At 44.1% G+C, this 24,210-nt stretch overlaps 1 protein-coding gene across 10 annotated transcripts in view; it reads right to left on the reverse strand.

Annotated features, from left to right (window-relative positions):
* Positions 1-23,565, reverse strand: part of MTMR9 (myotubularin related protein 9) — a 39,734-nt gene extending 16,169 nt beyond the window's left edge. For 5 of the 10 annotated variants that reach the window (XR_007508369.1, XR_007508367.1, XR_007508368.1 and 2 more), the window contains exons 1-9: positions 22,819-23,503; positions 19,746-19,854; positions 18,893-19,018; positions 11,076-11,249; positions 8,839-9,056; positions 7,030-7,191; positions 3,635-3,776; positions 2,831-3,051; positions 601-752 (exon numbers count right to left, since the gene is read on the reverse strand). Coding sequence is in view for 5 of the 10 variants with exons in the window: in XM_049819218.1 (XP_049675175.1) it covers positions 601-752; positions 2,831-3,051; positions 3,635-3,776; positions 7,030-7,191; positions 8,839-9,056; positions 11,076-11,249; positions 18,893-19,018; positions 19,746-19,854; positions 22,819-23,003 (1,489 nt within the window). In the remaining 5 variants the exon portion in view is untranslated. The other 5 variants (XM_049819218.1, XM_049819217.1, XM_049819220.1 and 2 more) reach the window with 4 other exon arrangements.
* Positions 23,566-24,210: the final 645 nt, after the last annotated feature.

Raw genomic sequence — 24,210 nt, forward strand, 5'->3', positions numbered from 1 at the left:
GCTAAGTAGCATTTAGAAATACTGACCCTCCTCTCTTAAGTTCACCATTCTATTAAACAAGGTTAATAAAGAAAAAGTGAGCGGTTTTCATTCCTTTTTTCTCATATACTGATCAGACCAATCCATAGTCAGCCTCTACCCTGCCATCAGAACCTGCTTGCTTCACTGTAATTAACTCTTCAGCATACATGGGATGGAGAAGTTTTCTGCAGCAGGGAAGCTACTGCACACAGACTACCCTGGCCAACATGGTCAGTAACAGAGAACTTGGCTGATACAGCAAAAAAGCCTGAGGTCTGCAGAACATCTATAGGTTAGCACAGTATTTCTGCAGTGATATAGCCTAAGAAGTTAAACAGTACTAGTAAGGCTCCCTGGCAAAGAGCGGCATGTCACCAAACCTTAGAAGGAGAAAGCATTTATGCCTCTGGGGATGGCACATGCCAAAAATATTCTGGAAGAGATTTCAAAGGGAGTGAGATCACCATCAGCTGAGATAGACTAAACACAGAGCAGAGAACAGCAGTGAACACTTAAGAAGCTTTACAAGTAGCCACAAAATATATATTGCCTGTAATAAAAAAAGCAAGCCTGGCTTACCTTCCCAGAGCTGCAGGCTCTGTGGGGCAACAGAAGGCCAGATGACAAGGCTGTTGGCCTCAAAAAGAGGATTCTGGAATTTGCTCAGCTCTTCAGACCTGTTCACCCAGGACCACAGGGACATGGTCTTTTGCGGCAGCTTCAGTTTAGACCTAACAAACCCAGGGGAACAAGTTAGCTTTCACTTTTATACTGTAAAGACTCATTTTGTCAGAACCCTGCAGACTAGAAGGCCACAAGCTTTTCCACATGCTGCAAGCTCAGACAATTCAGGCTCATCCCTTCAATACCTCTCACCAAGACAGCACAGGCTGTAAACCTAACGCAGTTTACTCAACCTGGCCAATTACAGTTAGTTTCAAAGAAAAGACAGGAAAATAACATTTATAAGTTGGGTGGAAGCTAGCTGCCTTCTGTCCAGATGAAGAATCAGTCACCTCCCCAAAGTGGTTCGACTGCCAAGTTTTGAAAGGGATTAAACTCCTGTGTTAAGATAGAGCTGCAAGGTGTGGTAGGTCTGCATCAAGAAAAGATTGTAGTGCAATTCTCAGAGTACATTAAAGCAGTGTTATTGCTGGAATTGTGCGATGGGCACGTCTGATTAGGTCCCTCCAGTGGCAGGAAGCATCCAAACACAGAGAAATCACTGCTGTTTTCCTGGGTCCAACCCAACTCAGGAGTTACGCAGGGGTCTCTCCATTCCTTAGATTCTGGCAAACCTCATTCCGTATGCACTAGCAAATTGCACTGCCACCCAGGCAGGAGATTCACCATCCCTGTGAATGCTTCTGACAGCACAAGCTTAACATCAGACTTCAAACATTTTCTGTGCTCACAGGCTGACATGTTCAGATGTGACAAGCAGGTTATTACATGTAACATGGAATGCTCTTTCAAATTTCATCTTATTGGTTTCAAGTCTAACTTGGTTTTGCAGATGACCAGTTCAGCAGCCCTGCAGAAGACAGAAGAGTCTCTTCTAAGCAAGGATTACTTTAAGGGCAGAGAGGTTTACAGGAAGCTTTAAATTGCTTTCCTTATCTGTAATATCAGTTCTATTTTTGCCTTCTACTCATTCAGTGGTCTTCAGTTAAGCAGGAGACCATCATACATGGTCTTACTGGAGTCAGGAGTCCCGAGAGGAGAACTGCCAATTTCAAAACAGGAATCCAAGCCTCTCTGGCAGCCGCCATCTGCTGTGGGAGGCTCCAGTCCTCCAGGGATCCACCCTGTTTGCTACTCCTAGCAGCCCTACTCAGGGCATGCCTAGAGCTGCCTCACCAGTACAGCACAGCATCTAACCCAGGTTAGGATTCAGAAGCTAGGTGCTGGTCTGCTCAAGTGCCTTAAACTCCACAAGCTTGTAAGCAAGCTCAGCACAGGCCTATCATTACCAGACAAGGTACGCTCCAGCAGAATGAAGTCCTGGATGCTTTCTTTCAAAGTTGCACAAGCATCCGAGAGCTCATAGCATTCGCTCAGAACCTCAGCCAGTGCAGATTGCCAATTCACATTTCTCCAAGTCACAGGTTACAGCTGGAGGGATTTTTGGTCCTTCTGGTGAAGATGTACTACTGCACGGCCAAAAAGACCTCAAACCTAATTGTGATGCTCAGAGCCAAACAAGTAAAGCTTTTGCCAAGGTGTAACTGTGAGGCAGATTCTTCTGACAGAGCATCTTCCACGGTTTCCACTTTCAACAGTTAATGGATGATGCACAAACCAAAGCTTTCCTTTCCTGGGGGTGTCAGGACCACCAGGCTACAGTCATGTTCCTCCCTGACAAGGTAAGAACCAGATTTTCCAGCTTTGGCCTGTGACTGCCTTGACCTTCTCCTCCAGGCCTGCATGGACAATTTTGCTTCCCACAGCTATGACTCACATCATTGTTGAACGCTGTTTATTTTTTCTTTTATGGAAAGAGTTTCTGTGTAAGAGACTATATAAACTGGTGACGGGTAGAGATTTTTCAAGGCCACACAGGGAAACAGAAAAGACAATCTAAGGCATTTGCTTGGACTTGGAGAAGACTAATTCAACTCCCTAACCATGCCACAAATTTCTTTAGTCACACAGTCCCACCTGTAAGAGGGACAAACTCCCTAACATTGCATCAGCCTACGTAACTGCAACAAGAGAGGCTCACCTGTGCTAAGGGAGACCACACAAGAGACTTTTTTTTGGTCAGATACAGATATTTAAAGGGTTCAAAGCAAGCATCCTCACCAACCTTTCATTTTCGTTGTTTCCCAGGAAAGTCCCAAACTGTGAAGCGTAAGCATGTTCAAAGAGCATAATGAGGAACTGTTCGTTGAATTCAAAAGAGCAAGGGAACTGACGAAGGATTTGCCACACACAGTCCAAAAAGAGGAGAAACACTGGGGCCTCCCATTTCTGCTTGCTATTTGAATAGGCTGATTGGGCACAGCGCTGCTGAAAAGGGTGACCAGCCTATACATAAGGATCAGAGAAAGCATTACACACAAAGTAATGGGATGTGAGTACATGTAGCAAACAGACTTTAGAGCTAGTTCTGTCCATGCAACTATGCTATTACTGCTTTTTTCTACAACCGTAATTTCATCAAGCATCCAGTAACACACTGCTAGTGACCATGACCAACTTTGCTGCCTCTTTCAGGTTATGTAAATAGCCCTGTATTTGATCAGAGAATTTTACTAAGAACTGGTGTAGGTGCACCAAAGGACCAGGCTGAGGGCATTAGCTGCAGAAGTACGAAGAGTAGAACTAAAGTTTTGTGATTTAGTCTGAATAGTGGTCTCTAAAGAGATGTTCACTCTGAGCACACATAACAGGCAGTTCCCCCAAACCAAAAAACTGCCGTAAGAGGCAGAGGACCCACAAAGTGTCAGATACACAAATGACTCAGTTAATGATGTTGCTCTTAAGACAAAGGCCATTCACACTAAGCAGGGCTGCAACAAGGCCCAACCTGTTTGCTGCCTCTCAGGCTATTTCTCAATACAACTGTCACTGGAATAGATTGCCATTTTGTCCAATAGGCATTTCTTACCTGCAGCCACTCCCTCACAACAAGAGATTCAAAGCCACGTATGGTCCTGCACCTTGGATCCAAGATAATCTGTGCCAGAGAAGTCACCTGGAGTGTTGAATCAGTTCCTTCAGTCCCATGGACTAACACTGATGCACCTTCCCTGTCAAAGAAAAAGGCAGAAAGGAATAAGAATATGAATGAGCAGAACACATCCCAAGGATGCACGCATCCCAATGGATGCCATGATATCCATGGACACCAGTGTCGCCACCCTGACAATGCTGAGGTTTTGCTGGCTCTCTACCCCTTCTTCCCTCCCCACCCCACACAGAAGCATATCACCTTCTCCACCTGGATCCTCACCAACACTAACCAGAGCTCTGCATCACTTAAGGCTTAGGTCCTTGCTAAGCATTCTGGAAATCCCGACCCTTTGCCACGTTGACGGAAGATGCACAGTGAGATCTCCTTTGTGGTTCTCACTATTTTGAATTGGTAACTCTTTGAGTTACAGCATGGAAATGCACCTCAAAATTTGCTTGTGTCATTTATTGTTTTGGTAAGCACTCTGAAATCTTCCCATAAGCACTGCAATGAAGACATATCATCCCCTCAGATGCTCTGCAAAACAATACTATGAGATTCATGCTCAAACCTGGACTTAATTGCATTTGCGCCTTAATTGAGGTTTACTGCAAGAAAAGTAAGCCAATAAGCCAGTTCAGGAGAAAGAAACAGCAGAGCTTGGCTTCCACAAAGTCTGCAGAGTTGGTGTGCTGAGCAGAGAAGCTTGTCAAAGAGCCAAGCAAAAAGGCTCCTCACTCACCAGCCAGCACAAGTGAATCAGCAGAACAATGTGAGGAGCAGAGGGAGCTCAGAGAGTTTGGGGCAGGAAGGTTTTGCACCTTGCTAGGTGCCCATGTGGTATCACTCCCCATACTTCAGTGGGGACTGTCCAGGACAGCTGATTCCCTCCCATCTTCCTCCATCCTAGGCTGTGTTTGGATACAGTATCACAATCTCATCCATGTGCTCCTGAAGGAAGGACTGGATGGTATTAAATGGTGTTTATTCCCCTTACTTTTCCCAAACCTTGACTCAATGTCTCACTTCTGCCACATCCTTACACTCAAAAAGGAAATTAACTGCAGGTTGTATTTCTTTCTGTGCAGAGACCCAACCTAAGCAGCAAAGCATGGATAAGAAAGATCTACCAAGCAAGTAACCCTGCACACATTACTTGCTTTTGGATGTGAAAAGAATAAAAATCTCTACCTTGAATATTGCAACATCTTTGTCTATAGTCCTATGTCTAAAACAAACCCAGTCCCTCTACAGTACAGATAATCTTCAGATACTCTCTCCCTCTCCCCAGGCAGTAGCAGATAAAGAGGCTGCTTAACAGCCAAGCACAATTGCAAAGGCTAACTGCAAGCCTATGCACTCCTCAGTGGGGACACCAGGATAACACTCATTTCCCCTTTCACCTTTCAGGCCCCAGACCTTTAAGATGCTGCAAGATCTGGCCCAGCCATTCCCTCCCCACGGCCAATATAACTGAACCACCCTTGTCAGCTCAGCTACGACCTCCAGGCTCTGAATGAGGTGGGCCAGGCACCAATGCTGAACTGGCCTGCCACAGTGCCAGGTAAACAGAAAAAGCAAAGCTGAGGTTAAAAATGATGAAATTGTCCACTGTCCCAACAAGCCAGAAGAGTTTCATCACTGATCTTGCTCATTATACACATGCAGAAAAGAATTACAGATAAAACTATTGATCAAGAGCAATCCTTTTCTGGCACAGTCAATAACTAAGCAGGCACTGTCAGTGCTTTTAAAAAGCACAGAAGCTCATATTTTAATGCAGTAATTCTGTTTTACCAGTGAGACTGCATTTCAGCCTATTTGTGTATCTGTATAAGACATTGCCTGGCTGGTATGATAAGCAAGGTTTTCCCTGAGTTTTGAGAAGGGCTTTCACTGCCCAAGAGCCACAAAGAAAACACATTTAGACCCCTGCATTTGGTCTTACAAACCCTCCTGGCACCTGACAGCTAGCTTTTGCTCTCCAGGCTGAGGTCTGAAGACATTTTGAGGACAAGTTAGCCAAGTCAGCAGTATTTATTAAAGAAATGTCAGGTTAAAAGAGGTCACAAGCACTTATAAATGATGAACAGGATTGCTTAGATAGGACTATGGGGATAAAAATTTCAAGAGGAAAAAGCACGGGATGATTTCTTGTGGGAAACAAGGAAATGCTGCTGTTTTAATCACTAGAAGCGAGGCAGGATATTGTAAACTTTCAGCTGAAAAAAAGGACTTTTTTTTAAAAGACTCTGTGTTCTCACTTTACTAGTGCTACCAAACAGCATTTCAGATGGGCACAAATACAGGCTGGGTGGAGAATGGATTGAGAGCAGCCCTGAAAGAAGGATTTGGGGATGTTGGTTGATGAGAAGCTCAACGTGACCCAGCAACATGCCCTTGCAGCCCAGAAAGCCAACCGTGTCCTGGGCTGCATCCCAAGCAGCGTGGCCAGCAGGTCGAGGGAGGGGATTCTGCCCCTCTGCTCCCATCGGGTGAGACCCCACCTGGAGTCCTGCGTCCAGCTCTGGGGTCCTCAGCACAGGACAGACATGGACCTGTTGGAGCGGGTCCAGAGGAGGGACACAAAGATGATCAGAGGGCTGGAATGCCCTCTTCTATGAGGACAGGCTGAGAGAGTTGGGGTGGTTCAGCCTAGAGAAGAGAAGGCTCCAGGCAGACCTTACAGCAACCTGCCAGAACCTAAAGGGAGCCGACAAGAAAGCTGGAAAGGGACTTTTTACAAGGGCATGTAGTGACAGGACAAGGGGTAATGGCTTTAAACTGAAAGAGAGTAGATTTAGATTAGGTATTAGGAAGAAATTACTTACAATAAGGGTGCTGAGGCACTGGAACAGGTTGCCCAGTGAAGTTGTGGATGCCCCATCCCTGGCAGTGTCCAAGGTCAGGTTGGATGGGGCTTTGAGCAACCTGATCTAGTTGAAGGTGTCCCTGCCCATGGCAGGGGAGTTAGAACTAGGTGATCTTGAAGGTCCCTTCCAACCCAAACCATTCTATGATGATTCTAACATAAACCTTCAATAAAAATAACTAAATTGTATTGGTTGCATCAGGCATAGGATTATACCTTAACTAGATGATCTAATACCTATTCTTAGTCAAGACTTCCTCCCTCAGGCTTGTACTTCTGAAAATGCAAGCATGATTTACTGGAGGAACATTCCTTAACCATGATGAAACAGTATCTTGCATGGTACAAGCAAGCCAGTTCAGGGTGGCCGGTTATAATACTTAAAGTGGAAATAGCGGTATTTCACAAGCAATCCGTGAGTGAATTAGAAATTCAAGCCTTTCTGAAAAAGATTTACCTGTCAATGCACTGAGCAGCTAGACAAGCTGCAGTTAGTATCTCTTTGACATGAGTCAGCCAGTTGGAAGCTTCCAGTTTACTGAGCCAGCGGTCCATATTGTGCGACTGGTCATTACAAGCTTCCACAAGTTTGATGAGGCTTTCCTGCAGAATATTAAACCTTTGGGAAAAGCAAAATATTACTGAAAACATAAGCAGTAATATAGCAACCAGGACAACATCCTCACAGAAATACACTGATCTCAAAATAAAGCACTACAAGTTACATGCAGTTATTTCAAAAAGTACGACCCTATAGAAGTCATGTGTCCTCATTCAGCAAACCTGCTTTCACTGGTAATGCCAAGCCATGGCTAACTGCCAGCAAAATACCACTCTCTAGACATAAGAAGTCTCTTACCTTTCAAAACAAGTTGCTTCATAAGGCATTACAACAGTAGGGCCTTTTCATCATCTTACTTGAACTCTGTGTGTGTTCAGCCATATCTTACACTTTCCATATAAAATGTGTTTCAGTAGTCTCACTCCTATTACCAAATAGAAGTGTGACTGCAACCTGGCATGGACAGTAGCAAGTGTCAGCCAAGCTTCAAGTGCTCCACCTTCATTCTCTGTACTACACCAGAAGTTCGGGGGGGAGTTTTAACCTGTAGAGCTGCAACAGTAATCTGAAAGCCATCCATCACAAGGACACAACTCCACTGTAACACTGGAAATTTTAAACTAGACTCAACTTCTCAATGTAGAACCACACTAAGATTAGTTTGGCTGATTTCTTAGGAATGTAAGAAAAACTGGGGGGGGGGGGGGGGGGAGGGAACACATTTTGTATCACTTCTGCATTTGTTGCATTATTTCCTCAAGCCCTGGAAAGCTGGTATTGAGCAAGCAGCTGATAAAACCAGATGCTTCTCTGGTCTTGTTTCACACCGTGCCTTCCAGGGGCGCCAAACTACTGACACAAATTCCAGCATGTGCTCAGGTCTAATAGAGGATGCAGCTAGCAGACTATATCTCAGAAAAGCTGGCGAAGCCAAGTAATAATAGCATGAGATATTTAGTCTTCATATATTGAGGTTTATTCATTCCTCTCTATCTGATACTTTGTCCACCTGTAGAGTAATCAACATCAAATTTAAGTCCACATAAAATTTTTAGAAGTAAACCCAAATACTTCAAAGCAACAGCCAGGAAATTCCTTCTATTAGCTCTTCAGGAGCTGGCCTATACAGTGATGCGGGGAGTCACTGCTTTCCAATAGCTCCAGTAACATTACTGCATGCCCATGTAGAAGGATTCCCTAAAACTAAGGCTTAAGAGCAGCTGAACAAAGCCAGACTAAAAGCCTATTTAACTTAGTAACTTGTCTCCAAATGACCAAACAATATTAGATGTCCAGAGAAAAGTACTGGGTAAGAGGAGCCTGACTGCCGCAGAACAAATCTTCACCTGCAGAAATTTTCTGGCAAGGGACTTGATCATTCCTGTGCACTACTGCAAAGGGGAACACAGGAAGGCTGGAGCGCAGCTATAGATGGTCAGAGAAAGATAGCACAGGGAGATGGCCTGATGTCTGAAACCTACAGCAGGTTGTTCAGAACAAGGAACCAAACACAGCTTTCCAAAGCCAAATACCTTTATCATCTACATACCCAATTTTGCCAAAAAAGGAATGTGACCCTGTTGACAGGAACCAGGATACACAGCCACTTCTTACAGAAGCAAACACGTTATGGAGCTAGCATGGCTCTGCCAATGCAACCCTACAAAGCCAAGCACAGAGGAGAGCCTGTGTGATTTCACCCACCTCTCAATACATTTGTGAATCCTCCTCCACTGGGGATAGTGCACTTCTTGTTCAAAGCCCCCTCCTTTGGCCCTGGCCTGCTGGGCAACATTCAAGGACCTCGTATCAATGATGTAGCCACGCTTGCCAGGCCGTAGCGTGGCATTAATAAGCTTCTCGTCTTCTTTACACCGCCTCCCATTCGTACCTGTAAGAGGCTGGCTACTTCGCATCATGACCTATGGGTACAAATAACCATGAATTAGGCACTGGAAATGTAGAGACTTAAGACTGAAAGTCACCCATCACTTGAGCTCCAATACAAGAATTGGAAGTTTAAACTCACTATGCAAGGGACACCCCTCCACTGAAGGATTCCTTAGGAATCTGTAAATACAGACTACAAACTCATGCATTAGGTCCCAACTGGGTCCCAACACCAGGTATGGAGAATGGCTCTCTAGAGCAGCGTGCCGCTGAAATTCACACAGGATACTCCTATTTTCCGTAAAAACTCAGGTCACTGTAAGAATGCCTACGGGAGTGAGATAGCTCAACTTTAAAAAGCTTCCTCCATCAGTTCAGGGGGAAAATTGAAGTGGGGCTCTCCTGGCTCTCCAGCTCATCTCTGTGGAGTTGCACCAGCAAGTGCAGCTCTCACCCCACCACACTTCCTACTTCCATCTGCTTCAAGTTCAATCCACCACACCTGGACTCAGACAAGCAAATGCCCTGATCTGCACTGCCTGATGCACAGAAACGTCTCTCTAATTCTTCCTACAGCTGCTGTTCTCCCTTGCCCTGAATCCTTCAGTTCTTTTAAGTACAGTCCCTTGTAGTGACTTAATGTATTTAAAAAACAAACTAGAAATCCTTGAATTGAGGCCATTTGGCAGGCCACTTTCTAAATTGCAGACATCATCTTCGAAGCTTTATCCCTTTAGTTATTCCTGTAGTACCACCTTTGTGAGCCACTGAACTGGCTCTCCTGCTGATGGCTCCTTTATAAACCAACATTTCCAGGATTGTCATCTTTAACATCTCTTCCCAACTCTGTTTTTAAAACACTCAAGTCAGTCATGTGTTAAAGAAGCCTCTTAGGTACAGTTTTACCCAGTGGCTAGACTAATAAACCTTAGGTGCACAGATTTATGAGCTGAGGTTTCTCTTTAGTAAATGCCTTTCAATTCAGAAAGCATCCCAGCAGTTCAAATGATAACTAAAATGTGAGGGCAGCCAGTCAGCAACCCCAACTGAGCTCGAGAACTCAGAGTCAGGAGAGCAACGTGACAGACAGCGTTACTGTCACAAGTTCAAGCACTCTGAGCCAAATGCTATTATATTCCTCACACTTGAAACATGCACAATTCAGAGACATAATTGAACAAATATTCCTTCAACAGTTTTCAGTCAAGCTGAGAAAAAGCAGAAAGCACGACTGTTATGAAGTTGATGGATGGCTGATTTTAAAGCAAAGCAAAAAACCCCAAAGGTACTACTAAGTCAGACTAGACATCCTCTAATTCAGGGCTTACAAATCTTGGCAACAGGAGCGAGAACACGTTAGAGCATTTGACCGAGACGCCTGGATTAAGTTTACAAGCCACAGGTTGGACATCCCAACATCCTCAGAACTGGTTATATCAGCAAGAGATAGGAAGAATTACTCAACAATTTCACAAAGTGCATTTCTTAATTATAGCGTATCACTCGGATTTTGGCTTGTCAAAAGGTGGTAAAGTCTGCGCAACACCAAGAATTTGCTACTCCTGAAACATGTTATACCGACAGGCTCAGAGAACAGATTGTTCTGATCACTCCTTCGACAGTTACACAGCAGAAGCAGTGCTGGCTCTGGGCACGCTTGCTGTCATCATGACTCCATTACGAAGGAGACAGCCCACCACCCAGAGACAGGACAATGTGGTTTCTGCCATCCTTTCAGCATGAAGCCTCTTGGCAGACAAAGCAAGTAAGGGTGCCAGCAGTGGCTTTACAAGTCTCATCTTGATCCTACTGCTGTGAGCAAGCTCATGCCACATACACTCCCAAACAAGCGGATTAATAGTTATTTCTAGGATGGAGATTACTCATTCCATCACCCAGAACCAGTTTCGTTGCATACACTTAGTAAGCTGGAAAATAAAACAAGCAGACATCTCATGAACTGTATTAAGTCTAGAGCACAAGTTGGTTTCTTTCATTAAACAGATTCACACACTTCCTTCAGGTCCAACCATTACTCAAATGCATCTTACCATCCCATTCTTCTTATGGTAATAGCTGAGGACTGGGAAGCGACTGCCATGGCGAAACATGGCAACTTTCCGAAGCGCTTCATCATCGATGGATTTGGGGACAATGACAACCGGAGGGTAGGAGGGACAGACAGAGAATTCCTTATTGATGCAGCTTAGACGCCATTCATCTGTCTGAAAAAGATCAGAACATACAGGCTTTGGGTCAGAAAAGAGATTACTACTGTTACAACGTAACATACTACGGGAGAGAAAACTTCCATATTCAGGATACAGCATGCAGAGAGTAATACTGGTGATCTATTCCATTCACAGCACAGATGAAAGCTCAGTTGTCACTATTGGCATTGTCACTTTTGTTCTTCCAGGAGCCCAGACCCCCTGCAACAGCATAACTACACTAATTGGTCAGATCAAACCTAGCACCATATTTTGTCTCCAACAAAAATGTGGCAAAAGAGATGCCATTCAGGAACAAACAAGCCTGGCCACTCTGCGCTGCACTCCTCATCCCCTCCCTCTCAGATGTTGCATTACAGACATTAGAAGGTATATCCTTTCCTAGTCCTTTTAGTATCCATTTATAGGTCTGTTGACTGATTATTTTTTTCCCCACACCTCTTGATGCTGCCTGCAATCATAATATCTTGTTGCAGCAGCTCCCAGAAGCTCACTACCCAGTGTGCAGATAATTTCTTCCATTGCTTACGAGCTTTATCAGATGACTCTAGTTCTTGAGGTGCAGGACTTGTTGAACAACAGTTCCCCATCTGGTTTATCCACATCCTCAAAGAGCACAAAATAAGCCCATGTGGTCAGAAATGGGCGGCTGTGGCTTTTAATTGTATCACAGACACAGCAGACAGCATGTCTGCAGTACACCCTACAACAGAACTTTGCATTTGCAGATAGCTTCAATCTCACAGGACGTAAGAGCACGGTATGCCTCTCAAGGAGACCCCAGAACAAAAATGTATTCCTACATCAGCAGATTTAAAGGAAAAAAAGTTGATTTAGATGCAGGTAACACAGGCTCAAACCTCTATCTGTGCTGAGAGCAGCATTAGTAACACTGTCCACAAGACAAAGGTGGCCAAGAAAGGCAAGAATGTCCACCAAGTCCAGACAATGAAGCTGCTTTGAGGTTAAAATTGCAATTTAAAATTTCCAGCTTGGTTCTTTTCTATGGGCTCTGCTTTATGTAAAGCACGACAGCTTTTCCTCCAAAAGCACCTCCTGGAATGAGCATGGCATCTAAACACCAAGGTCTCATCATGAACTCCTGTAATATAATTTTTCAGCTTCTAACAGCCAAACACTTGTGAAAAGTGCTGAATATTGGCACCCTGCACCCTCACAGGCACTTGGCATGAGAACTCAGGCTACCCGATATCCAGGGTCAGACACAGGACTTGGCTCCATCTCAGGCTAAACCAAAGGTCAACAAGCAGCATCACTTAAGTCAAGGTTGGAAGAGCTGACACTGCCCTAACTGCAGCCTTGGACAAGCCCCGTCTTCACGGAGGGCTTGCTGCTTCTGGGCTGATACCATACCACTGCCTCCTGCATTAAGGATACTATCCAGGTACATCAAATGGCCATGAGGCATATGCTTTCCCCGGAGGGACATAGCACACAGCAGAACCTTGCCTAAAGTTTGGCAGGGAACTGTGCTCATAGTCCTTGATAGCAGGATGGTGGCTTAGCTGGGCTGCATCTTCAGTGCCTTCTTATCCTGTATCCCCTATGGCCAACAAAACCTGAAGCCTTCGTGGGGAAAATGACCAAGAAGCCCCTATAACATGTTTTGGTTTTAACAGCAGCATTAAATTCTTAAAAGTAGATGCAGAATAGCTGTAAAAAGCTCCAAAGAAGTTAAAATGAAATATAAAAACCTTTTGAAGAGGAACAGGCAACTGCTTTCAAGGTTCTTTTTTTTTTTTCTTTTTAGTTCCTATGCACTGACATGACACAAGTGTGAGAAAGCAAACAAGACCTTAAGTAACTCCTCAGCTGAGGTGTTTTTGGTAGACTGGGAAAGATTTGCGTGTCACGCAGGCAGGCAGTGACCTTATACAGATGCCATAAAAAACTCTGCTCATTTGTGTTCAAAGAAAGTTTCAGCTAGACAAAAAGGTAGGGGGATAAAGCAGGTATCACAGAAAGTAAGAGAAGAGCATGACAGTTAAATTATGCAGTAACAGAACACACAAAAACCCATGCCAATTCAGGAAGGTTGGTTTAGCATGCATTAATTACACAGCTCTGATCAGAAGTAGGTCTCTCTTCCTCTCTCCTTTCTTCCAGAGGAAGAACTACCTCTTGCTTTACACCGCCTGACTGGTACCTGGTTATATAAATCAATCTGACTAGCTCACTGGTCCAATGGAGAACTAGGATCGATTTAGAAAGGTTTTCTGGCAATGAAGTCTTTCCATCAGATGAACAAGCTGAACGGATTCACAACACTATTTCACCATCACTAGATCCAAGGCATGGGTTGTATGGAGTAGGAGACACGAAAAAATGTCCCTTTTGGTGGCAGCCTAAGTAAAAGACGCTGAGAATGGTACACATTGTGTGCATTATCATCAAGAACAGCAATTGCTACCTGCATTCAGTAGCCTACCCGGACAGTTTTGTGCTGTCCCTGTTGTAAGCTTATTTTATTATTCATTAGCCTCAAAACAGCTTCTCTGAACATCTACTTTTTATAAAAAGCAGAGGTTCTCCCAGATGCAAAGTTAAATTGCCTCTGGCAATCACATCATAGGCAGAGATGAAAGAAGTTCTGGATCACATAAGGGAGGCTGGCTGGTCACAGCTCATGCTTTTAATGTGCCAACAATGATATTTTTTATAGCTTTTTGGGATGTCTATGTTAAATTATGGCAGATTTCATATGATGGTGTGTAATTTGTCTGCAGTGAAAAAATATGCATGAATTTAGAACTGACAAATACCTTACTGCCACACAGGATTGTAGGGAAGGCAAAAATCAAGACTCCATGGTATGCTTTCTGAGAGACAGGCTGTCACCGATACCACCAGTAGGAAAAGGAATGGAAGAGTATTGACCTGATTTGTCTCCCACTTTGGTAATTTAACTCTGCCCATAACCTCCTCTCCTGACCGTTTATAACACAAGACAGATGATACTATTATGTCATCCAGTTATAATTTCCTGTGACATGGGAAGGAGGAAGAGAGTGGCAGCAATTAGCACCATGTGTCTTCTGTAGCATAGCTGCTTCTGCAGATATCCAGTTAACCTCTGCAATGCCAGGTTCAGACTGCTAAAATACACGCCAACGTGAACCAGATGATAGTGAAACCCAACAGTGCAAGACTCTTCTTGGCTTTTGCTTGGGATGTCTGCAATTTGGAAGAAAAAATTGCCATTACTGACTGGAAGAGTGAGGTAACATCAGTTCAACTATGGGCAGCTACAGGAAGCAGTGAAAGAGAAGAGGTGGACCTCATCTTCAGACATCACCAGATAAATATGCTGCATGAAAGTCAGAGAAAGTACAAAGTTAACATTTACTTCTCCCAGCATGAGATCTGTACTTTAGGGAATCAGAAAAAAGTTAATTCCAGTTAAGGCTAGAAGCAGCAAAGAATTGGGGGATGAGCAGAAAGGGGAGGAGAGGAGTCCAAATTAAGAAAGTAAAAGTATTTTCTTAAACAGAGCGCAGCAGGATTAACTCTTGCATTTCTACTTTCTTAACCTAGTACTTTTTTAGAGATACTTATTTTCAAATGTTAGTGAAAGGCTAAAACAACAGTTATCCTTCCTCCCCAAACTTATAATTGCTAGGAGAGGTCATTTTCTACAAAACAGTGTGAAACAATTCAAGCTCTACTAATAAGCCATAAAAGAAAAGTCAAGAAACCAGCAGGGACCTTAAAGGATCCTGCAAGCAGCAATGACAGAGGCCATTTCTAAGGAAGAGGCAGAAGGCAACAAGCCATGTTAGTAACAGAATGTGCATGGACAAGAAGCGTAACAGACGCAAGCAAATATCGATGCTTGTCCCACACCATTGCAAAACAAACCCCAAACCAGAAAATTCATGTTTTTAAGCAGCTCCTGGACAGTGGATAAAGCACAGTTAGCTGAACTGTCCAGAACCCTGAGCTCTTTCCTACAACAAAATGGAAAGGAGAAAAAAGAGAACGAATAAAGTGAATTTGGTGGCAATTAAATACCTACACGTTAATTATACTGTTATTGTATGAACTTCACTTACCTTTAAGAAGCTGATCTTCCAAAGTTGCAGTTTGCAGTATCCTACAGTTGTAAGAGCTGGCAGAAGAAAAACCACTCCACCCTGACCTATTAGCTCTTCTCTGCCTCAGAAAAATGTGAAAACCCTTGCCTATGTTCTAATTCCATTCAACCACTCACTACTTATGCAGTAGTACAGTGAAGAATACAAACTTCTTACACACATTTCACCTGACATTCCTACAACCAATCCAGATCTCATGTACTACCCAGCGCTTCAAGCAAAAACACAACACACAACCAGAAGTTGGATGAGCAAACGTTAACTATCCTGTGCCTCTTTTATTCCATTCATATATTTGTCTATAGTATCTTTAAAGTCTCATCTTGCAGTACAATAACTTGGACCCTGCAGGCACTGTATGGAGTTTTTGCCGTGACATTTAGTGAAGCGTTGAGCCGATTTCTTCATATGACTTAATTCCCAGCTGAACTACTCTGTTAGTATGTTGGACTTATCACAACAGCAGTTCATGAAATAGATGTTTGACAAAAGCCCTACTGACCTGTCCCAAGAAAATAAACAGGTAGCACACACAGCAACAGCCATCAGCAAATGACAGCCCACTGAAACTTGTTAACTGCTCCATTTTCATTAGATCAAATGAAATCATTTGCCTTAACAGTTCTTCTCTTAACACCTTCATGGACTAAATGCAAGAATGTAGTATAACAGCCTCCCTAATCCTGGAATTGAGCTGCAGGGACAAAGTGCTTAAGTGCTTGCTATCAAATTCTAGGGGCAATGCTAGATGACACTCTGTCAGATCAATGCAATGGAGTGAAATCACATAGGGGCTATGCGTGTTGGGAGAAAAACACATTTGACACAACATATGCCAAGATAAACAGATAAACTATTATTATACGGTATAATACCATACCATATTATCTAAATTTGGAATGTATTACCTAATTTTTTTTTTAATCTTAACTTTTATAGTTTTACTTAGCCATTATAGAATGTGTCAGTTTTAAAACAACTGTCCTGTAGCAGACAAATGCGGAATTAATACATTACTAGAGCTTCAGTGTGGGTGAAATGCAGTTTTTGACAAGTTGTTACCATATTGGGGAAGGTAAAGCATAACAGATCCAGATGGATGATTTAATGGAGAGGGAGGTAACTTTCTGAATTCTACTCATTTGACTTATGGGAGGAAAAAATTAAATCAGCCATTTACTTGTTCTAGCCTGTCACATAAGACAGTTTAATTACAGAACAAGAAATATTTGGTCAACAATGTATTTATCTGTTGTTCAGGAAATGTAAATCATTTGAACATGGCTTTTGTTACCATTTCATTAAAAAGGAGTTACATCTGAAGTTTTGGGTTAAAAGCCAAGAATTAATCAACAGCTGTTAGACATGTATATTTTAAAGAAATTAATTATTGCCCTTGAAATGTAGCACTATAAAGGAATCAGGTTTTTAAACGTAAGCCTTCCAAGGAGCATACATTCAGAAAGCCAAGAAATCCACAAGTAAGCTATCAATGCATTTTTAAACCTCTGAAACAAAAAGGAAAAAAAAAAGAAGCATATCAACAGATCCATGTTAGCTCCTGTATCATGCTGGTAAATACAACCATCAGCAGTGATTTGATCCCTGAAATCTAAAGAGGATTTCAGCTACACACAGAAAGCAAAACATGAACAGAAGCAGAACCATCTCCTGCAATCTTTCACTGAGCTCCAAACAATTTCTTTCTGCTGCCTTCAACCCTGCTCTCACACTCCTCCCTTCTCACCAAATAGCACTTCAGTTTCTGGCTTTTTGATTCTTACTGAAATGCCTGCAAGCTTCCTCTGCTGAGCTGGGAAAACGTCTGCTGCTTTGCCTTCAAAGAGCAGAACACTCTGATCACATGTCTGACTTTCCCAGCTGAAATTAAAACCAAAACTGTGGTGCTAGTTATTAGAACAGGTCAGTTTGTACGTCTTTTGACAGCAGATGAAGATAGGGCATGTGAGAGTACTCTAATTATAAAACAAAGCCAGAAAGATCTCTGAACTTCTTTAATTTTCTAGTGATTTCATCATACAAATCTGGTCAAGCTAATCATATTATTCAGTTATTAGTCATAAACAGGAAGTGATAAGTGCTGCAGATAAGCTGGGTTGCAGATGAAAGAAACAAATCAATGTTCTCTGATGCTGTACTAATGGATGTGGTCTCAAACCTACAATGATGCAGCAAGTGCACATATTAAATGTGAAACCAAGACTTAGAACACAGAGATGCTAACCCAAGGCACTATTAAAACAGGTAAGCTCCTGCAACCAAGCCAGTTCCCACTTATCAAATTCAGCATCCTAAAATGAAGCTTGAATAACAGATAAAATAGGCAATGCCACAAGAACAATTCCTACCCTACAGGTATCAACATAATATCAACATGTGCTCATAGCACCTGGAAGAATAGGACCGGAAATTTCCCGCTCTCTAAACCCTCCCAATATTTCCCCAGCATAAACTAGAGTGAAGTGTTTCAAATTGGGCATCTTTACCTATTGTCATCTTCCTAGAGAGCTAAGAAATCCTTAGCATTTTTTTAAAACCAGCCTTGTTTCAATTAAGAGGTTGACAAAGATTCATCCCACTCCACTTCAGATGCAAAGTTAAGTATAACAAACCCAGGCCAAAGGTCTTAAATTTGTTCTTACAGTGAGGAGGACCATCCCCAAAGGACAAAAACATTTCCTACCTTCATGTCCTCCCAGGCAACTTTTAAATAGGCCTCAAAACTCCATTTGTACAATGTGAAACAAGTGCTAAATAGGAATATTTAGCACAAACAGAAATGCCTGATGTTTACAGAGTGAATATTTGAACACCACTCACTCTTTACCCAAGCACCAGACAGCTGTTTTTACCAGCCAGCAACTAAGCGCCACACAGCTACTCACTACCTGCCCCCCCCCCCCCCCGCCCCAGTGGGATGGGGGAGAGAATTGGGGGAAAAAAAGTAAAACTCATGGGTTGAGATAAGAACAGTTTAATAGAACAGAAAGGAAGAAAATAATAATGATAACATTAATAAAATGACAATACTAATAAAAGGATTGGAACATACAAAACAAGTGAAGCACAATGCAATTGCTCACCACTTGTTGACCAACGCCCAGTTCATTCCTGAGCAGCAATCCCCACCCCCAGGCCAGCTCCCCCCAGTTCATATACTGGGCATGACATCACATGGTATGGAATACCCCTTTGGCCAGTTTGGGTCAGCTGTCCTGGCTGTGTCCCCTCCCAACTCCTTGTGCCCCTCCAGCCTTCTTGCTGGCTGGGCATGAGAAGCTGAAAAATCCTGGACTTAGTATGAACACAACTTAGCAACAACTGAAAACATCAGTGTGCTATCAACATTCTTCTCATACTGAACCCAAAACATAACACTATACCAGCTGCTAGGAAGACAATGAAATCTATCCCAGCTGAAACCAGGACAATGACATACTTCACAAACTACATGCACAAGTATGTCTGAATGCCTGTGCAAATCTTTGAGATCCAACTCACCACTGAACTGAGGAGCTCAAATTCTTCATCAGGCAGAAAGCAGCGCCAGCCATCTTCAACAATTTCAAACATGGGCCGGTAGAAGAATGGATACATGAGAGTGACAGAATCCAGAGTGGAAAGTGCCTGTGTGGGTGAGAGAAATAAACAGCTACTTAATTCATTCAAACTTCTATTTTATTCCAAAAAACATACAGCAAATAGTGTTTTCCTCTCATATTGGTAATGCAAACTTAAGCCACCCAAAAGTATATAGCCATTAAGCTTGAAATACTAAGTTACCTGCCAGGTAGTTAAATATACATAAAAAAGAGTAGGACAAACAAAAGCAGATGATGAGAGACAATCTAACTGCAACTTGGGGTTTGTACACAGAGTATCATTTCTGCAGGATACACTATGTAACAGCGCACCAAAGGATGAGAAAGATGCACACTGAAGAGGTATAACTAACAGGACATATACTACATGTCATTTACACGATTACTAACAACAGATCTTAAACTCAAGAAGTCACTTAATGTTGTTTGAGACACATGAAACAAAACCAGTCTGATTTGGTTTTGCCTCCTCATGCTCCAGCACAATGAAGCTGAGCTTCATTTTCCCAAATGCTATGGCAGGATATTTGATCAAGAACAGTATGGTGGTTTGTTTTTTTGTTTTGTTTTTTTTAAAAAACCCACCTACAAGCAAAAAACAATATTTTAACAATTGAAATGAAACATCCCACAATTCTCATTTGCTTTACAGAACATCAATGAAAACCTTCCCAACTGGAAAAAAGCTGTTACAGTTGAGGACAGATCGAGATCTGCGAATGTAGGTGTTATTTATTGTTATGAATTCTTACCTCAATAGAGCTAGCAATGTTCAAACACTCCTCCATTCCAGGTATATCAAGCTGAATAATTCGCAGATCTTTGCATTTTATAACGATGGTACCCAATGAGCCCACAAACCTACAGCAAGACATGAAGAAAGAGTCTCTTAAGAACAGGATCTTCTAAGGTATGATGAAGTATTACAGCTCTTCCCACAACATATGCCTACAAGACAAAATTCCATTAGTAGTAATTTGTCCACAATATCACCTTTCAAAAAAATAAACAAACAAAAACACCTCTTTATTTGGTATTAGCTTTTTTAAAATTCCATCTTTGTGATACAGCAGTGAGTGGAAGTATAAGTGTTACAAGAAAAAGAGAAGGTTTTCCTCCCAGCTTTTCTTTAAAACGTGAAAGAGAAAAGGACTGTTCAGGTATTTCCTGATAGTACTGGAAGCTTCAGCTGTAAGTTTCCAGTTTTATTAAAGTAATGCAGTGGAACTTTGAGGGTTGCTAAAAACATTTGAGTTTAATTAAATTTTTAAAATAACATTTCAGTCTGGCTCCATTGCACTCCCTTGTCTTTAACAAGAAAGTTTGGTTTCTGATACCTGCAGCACCACGGAGCTATTTGCTCTGCAGACCTCAGAGAAGCTGAAGTCTCACCACTGCTGGTTACAACGCGAGTCAACCCAGAAAAAGCTCCACGTTACAAAAACCAAACTCAGCTCACAGACGCCCTCTCCAGTCTTCCTCACGTACCTCAAAGAAGGATGATGCCCAAACAGCAACCGAGTGTTTTGTTTACCTTAACTAGCCACCAGTATTCACAGGATGATGTAGAATTTAATTCTCAAAGCAGTGAACTAAGGAAAAGCAGCTGAGTCTCCTCATACAGCGCAGGAGCACTTGCAGCAGCCAAGGACGATGCAAGAAGCAGAAGCAGGCAAGACCCAAAGGACCAAGTTTCAGTCCCTCGTGGCCAAACACACAGTTAGGCCATGCGCACACAAGGAAGGGCAGAGCTGTATGGGCTCCAAGAGGAGACCTGTTGCTAAGCTTTGCGTTGCTCCACCTGTGCTACAAAAGGTGCCTGCAATTTATTTCAGAATTATTATTACAGCTGAAAGGTCATTATCTATTTCTTCTGTGCAAAGGTTAACATGCAGAACCAATTATAATTTGGGTAGTGCTGAAGGAAGAACTACAGGCGTTTTGACAGAAAAGTTCTGCAACTCCAGCAGAGCCAGTCTGTGCATTGTTTGCCCTCGTTGCAGCGTTATTTCACAGCTCTCCAAGGTAATAACACGGGGCAGCTACAACGCATCACCAGGGCTGTGTTCTCTTTAAGCAAAAACACCACAGGAGATCACTAGAGACTGTTCCACTTCTCAACAAACCCTACAGGTCATATTTAACTTGCTTAAAAAGCTACCAAAATTTAAGAAGCAATTTGATGACCATCTTTAATTAGGGAAAACACTGTTTTGTACAAAAGACATTCATGTCACGAAAGCAGAGCAGATTTTATCAACCTGTCACAAGGTCACAGTTGTCATGCACAAATAACCTGAAGTAGTGCTAAACTGGAGCCTTCTACAACCTTCACTGGTTTAAGAGCCCTGTTATTCCATTCTCTCTAGCCCTGAGAAGAATATATTCTTATGCTTTCATATGGCAGAGTTTCATTGCAGTTACATTCACACAGAGCTACTCTCAGGGAGGGAGATGTCTACTCCAGAGACCTTCTAGAAACGCGGGCTGGCAATAAGGGCTGTATCTGCAGACATAGCTAACTCTGTTATAAACCACGTATTGAGCTAGCAACACACTACTCCCTCACCATAACTTAATATGTTCCTTGCTTACTCGGTATTAACTTCAATTGTAACTGCAACTAAGCTCATAAAAATAAAAAAGAAAGAAAAGCTTGTCCACAGTAGTTTTCAAAACAGAGCTACAGCTGGTTTAGTACAAGCAGTAAGGAGGATGAGGCCAAACTGCCCTGATGACTGAGCAATACTAGATGGGAACAGATTCCCTGAGGTTTCCACCACTGTGTTCCTCTCCACCTTCAGACCAACACGCAGCATTTCTCAGAAACGCTCAGAGAAATCGGGAACAAACTTCATCAGTGCCCAGTACTTCACCCATTTTCAGATTCTGAGGCAACCTGAATATTTTTAATTGCTGCTGCTTGATTTTTTTCTAGCCTTGCTGGCAGGAGGGAAATCTATTCTTCCAGATTTCCTTAAAAGGCAAGGAAAACAGGGGACTAACTTTGTTATTAACAACAAAATAAAATATTTTGAGCAAACTGAAAAAAGGGCCAAGGTGAGGAAGCAGAAGACAATGACCAGGTGAGATGGTACTGCCACTCAGGAAGGGAATTGTGATGGGGCAACAGCACACGTAAAGCAGAGAGAAGTAATGGTAAGAAGATTAATCTCTGAAGTCCCTGCAACAAAAGCGGATGGGCAAGAATAAAATGGAGTGCTACAGCTACAACTCAGCTTTACCATGCTGTTCCCGCAAGGAGCATACTGTTAAAGTGTTATTGATTTCCATAAGCAGTTGGAGGAGCAAAGAGATGATAGTGTCGAGCAAAAGGAGACAGATTTGAGGCTGAGAAAGTCCAGAGTCCACTTCTGCCATTGGTTTTGCCAGGCGACCCAAGGCAAATCACTTCGTCAGTGCCTCGGCTTCCACCTCTGTTAGATGGTGGTAGAGATGCATCCTTTTTAAGGTGTGTCAAGAGCTACTGATAAAATCCACCAAACAATTAACACAGAGCACTGTTGACAAAGGTGTTCAAACACAGAGCACTGCTGACAAAGGTCTTTAAACATAAACATTCCAACTCTATGTGAGACAAAGAAAAAAATATCTTTAAGATGCAACAGCCAAATATCAATATCCAAACAGAATGAGAATCAACCTGCCCATGCCGATATTCTGCCCCATGCTCTAACTGTCCTTTCTCCTCTCCAGGCCTGGATTTGAGATAGCTGAGGTGCAAGCCAAGCCTTGACAACCACTTTTCAACCCACGAGACACAACCAATTAGGTATGGGAAAGCAGGGAAGTTAGGAGGCATACCTTTTTTCAATAGAATCAATGTTGGAGTGCAGCAGCCACAGCTCCTCAGCATTATCTTGACGCCGCGATGAAAAAATGAGATGATGGCCTGTCAAGCAGAGAGTCCCCTCCACCGCCAGGTAGAACGGGCGGTGCAGGACGACGTTGTCCGCTCGAGGGGTCTTGATCAGCTCCGCGAACTCCATGCTCGCTAGCGAAGGCGACTGGGCCTGGGGAGGCCTTTACCACAAAAACTTGCCGGGGAAGCAGGGTTAACCTCAGCAACACCAACAGGGGCGGGATGGAGAACCCGGGGACGGTTTACGACAACCTGGCAGCCCTGCGAGACACCCCTGGAAGGCAAGGAAGGGACAGAACCCTGGGGCTGATCCTGTCTCCTGGCCGGTTGAGGAAAGCCAGCCCGACCCCAGCGGGTATGGAAGGATGCTGAGGGGAGAAGGAGCGGGGCGGGATACCACGGTCCCTGCTCAGAGACGGCCGGTGCCCTCACAGGGCCGCCCTTCCTCGGGGGGGACACACGGACACGCAGGGCCTGACCGAGGGGGTCCCGGGAATTATGGGCGGGGGGGCTCGGCGGCTGACAGAAGGGAGCCGGCGGCGCGGGGAGCCCCTCGGTGCTTGACAAAGGGAGAGGCAGAGCAGCGCGGGGACCCGGCGGAGCGGGCCGGCCCGCCCCCCGCTCCCGGGGCCCTGCCGCTCCCAGAAGGCGCCCGGCGGAGCGGTACCGGCCGGAAGCTGACGGGCCCTTCCCCGGATGTGGCGGCCCTCACGTGATGCCGCCAGGCCCAATCCCCCTCCGGCGCTCACCCACCGGGGGCGGAATACCTGCCCTTACCGGAAACGGTGCTGCCGTAAAGCGCCCGACGCGCCTTACGGGCTCACGACAGACCGTTCCGCGGCCGGACGGAGGAGGATATAAGGGAAAGGGGGCGGGCTCGGAGGAAGGGGGAGGCGGGGCCGAAAGGGGGCGGGGCCTCGTCGGCGGGGAGCCAACGGGGAAGGGAAACGCAGGGGCGGGGAGGGGCGGAGCTTAGAGGGAAGGGGCGGGGCCATAGGGGCATTTCCCCCCTGCCCAGGGAGGGCAGCGGGGCAGAGGCCTAAGCCGGAGCGGGGCAGAGGCCTAGGCCGGAGCAGGGTGCGGGTGGGAGCTGAGGCGTTTCGGTGGCCCGGAGCGCTTTGGGAAGCATCGGCGAAGGCAGCCGGCAGCCGTAGTTTGGGTGTGGAACCCTCCTGGGGTTGAACGCCGACTTCGCAGGGGGTCCCTATGGCTCCTCAGCCTGGCACGGCTCCGGTGGTCTCACCTGTAGGAAAAAATCCCCAAATGCCAACCTGCCACCCCACGCTTGGCGTTTTTATGAAATACCCCGCCGGTGCACGGGCAGCTCTGTTCCC

This window comes from Accipiter gentilis, chromosome 16, assembly GCF_929443795.1.
Source record: "Accipiter gentilis chromosome 16, bAccGen1.1, whole genome shotgun sequence".
Classification (NCBI taxonomy): domain Eukaryota; kingdom Metazoa; phylum Chordata; class Aves; order Accipitriformes; family Accipitridae; genus Astur; species Astur gentilis.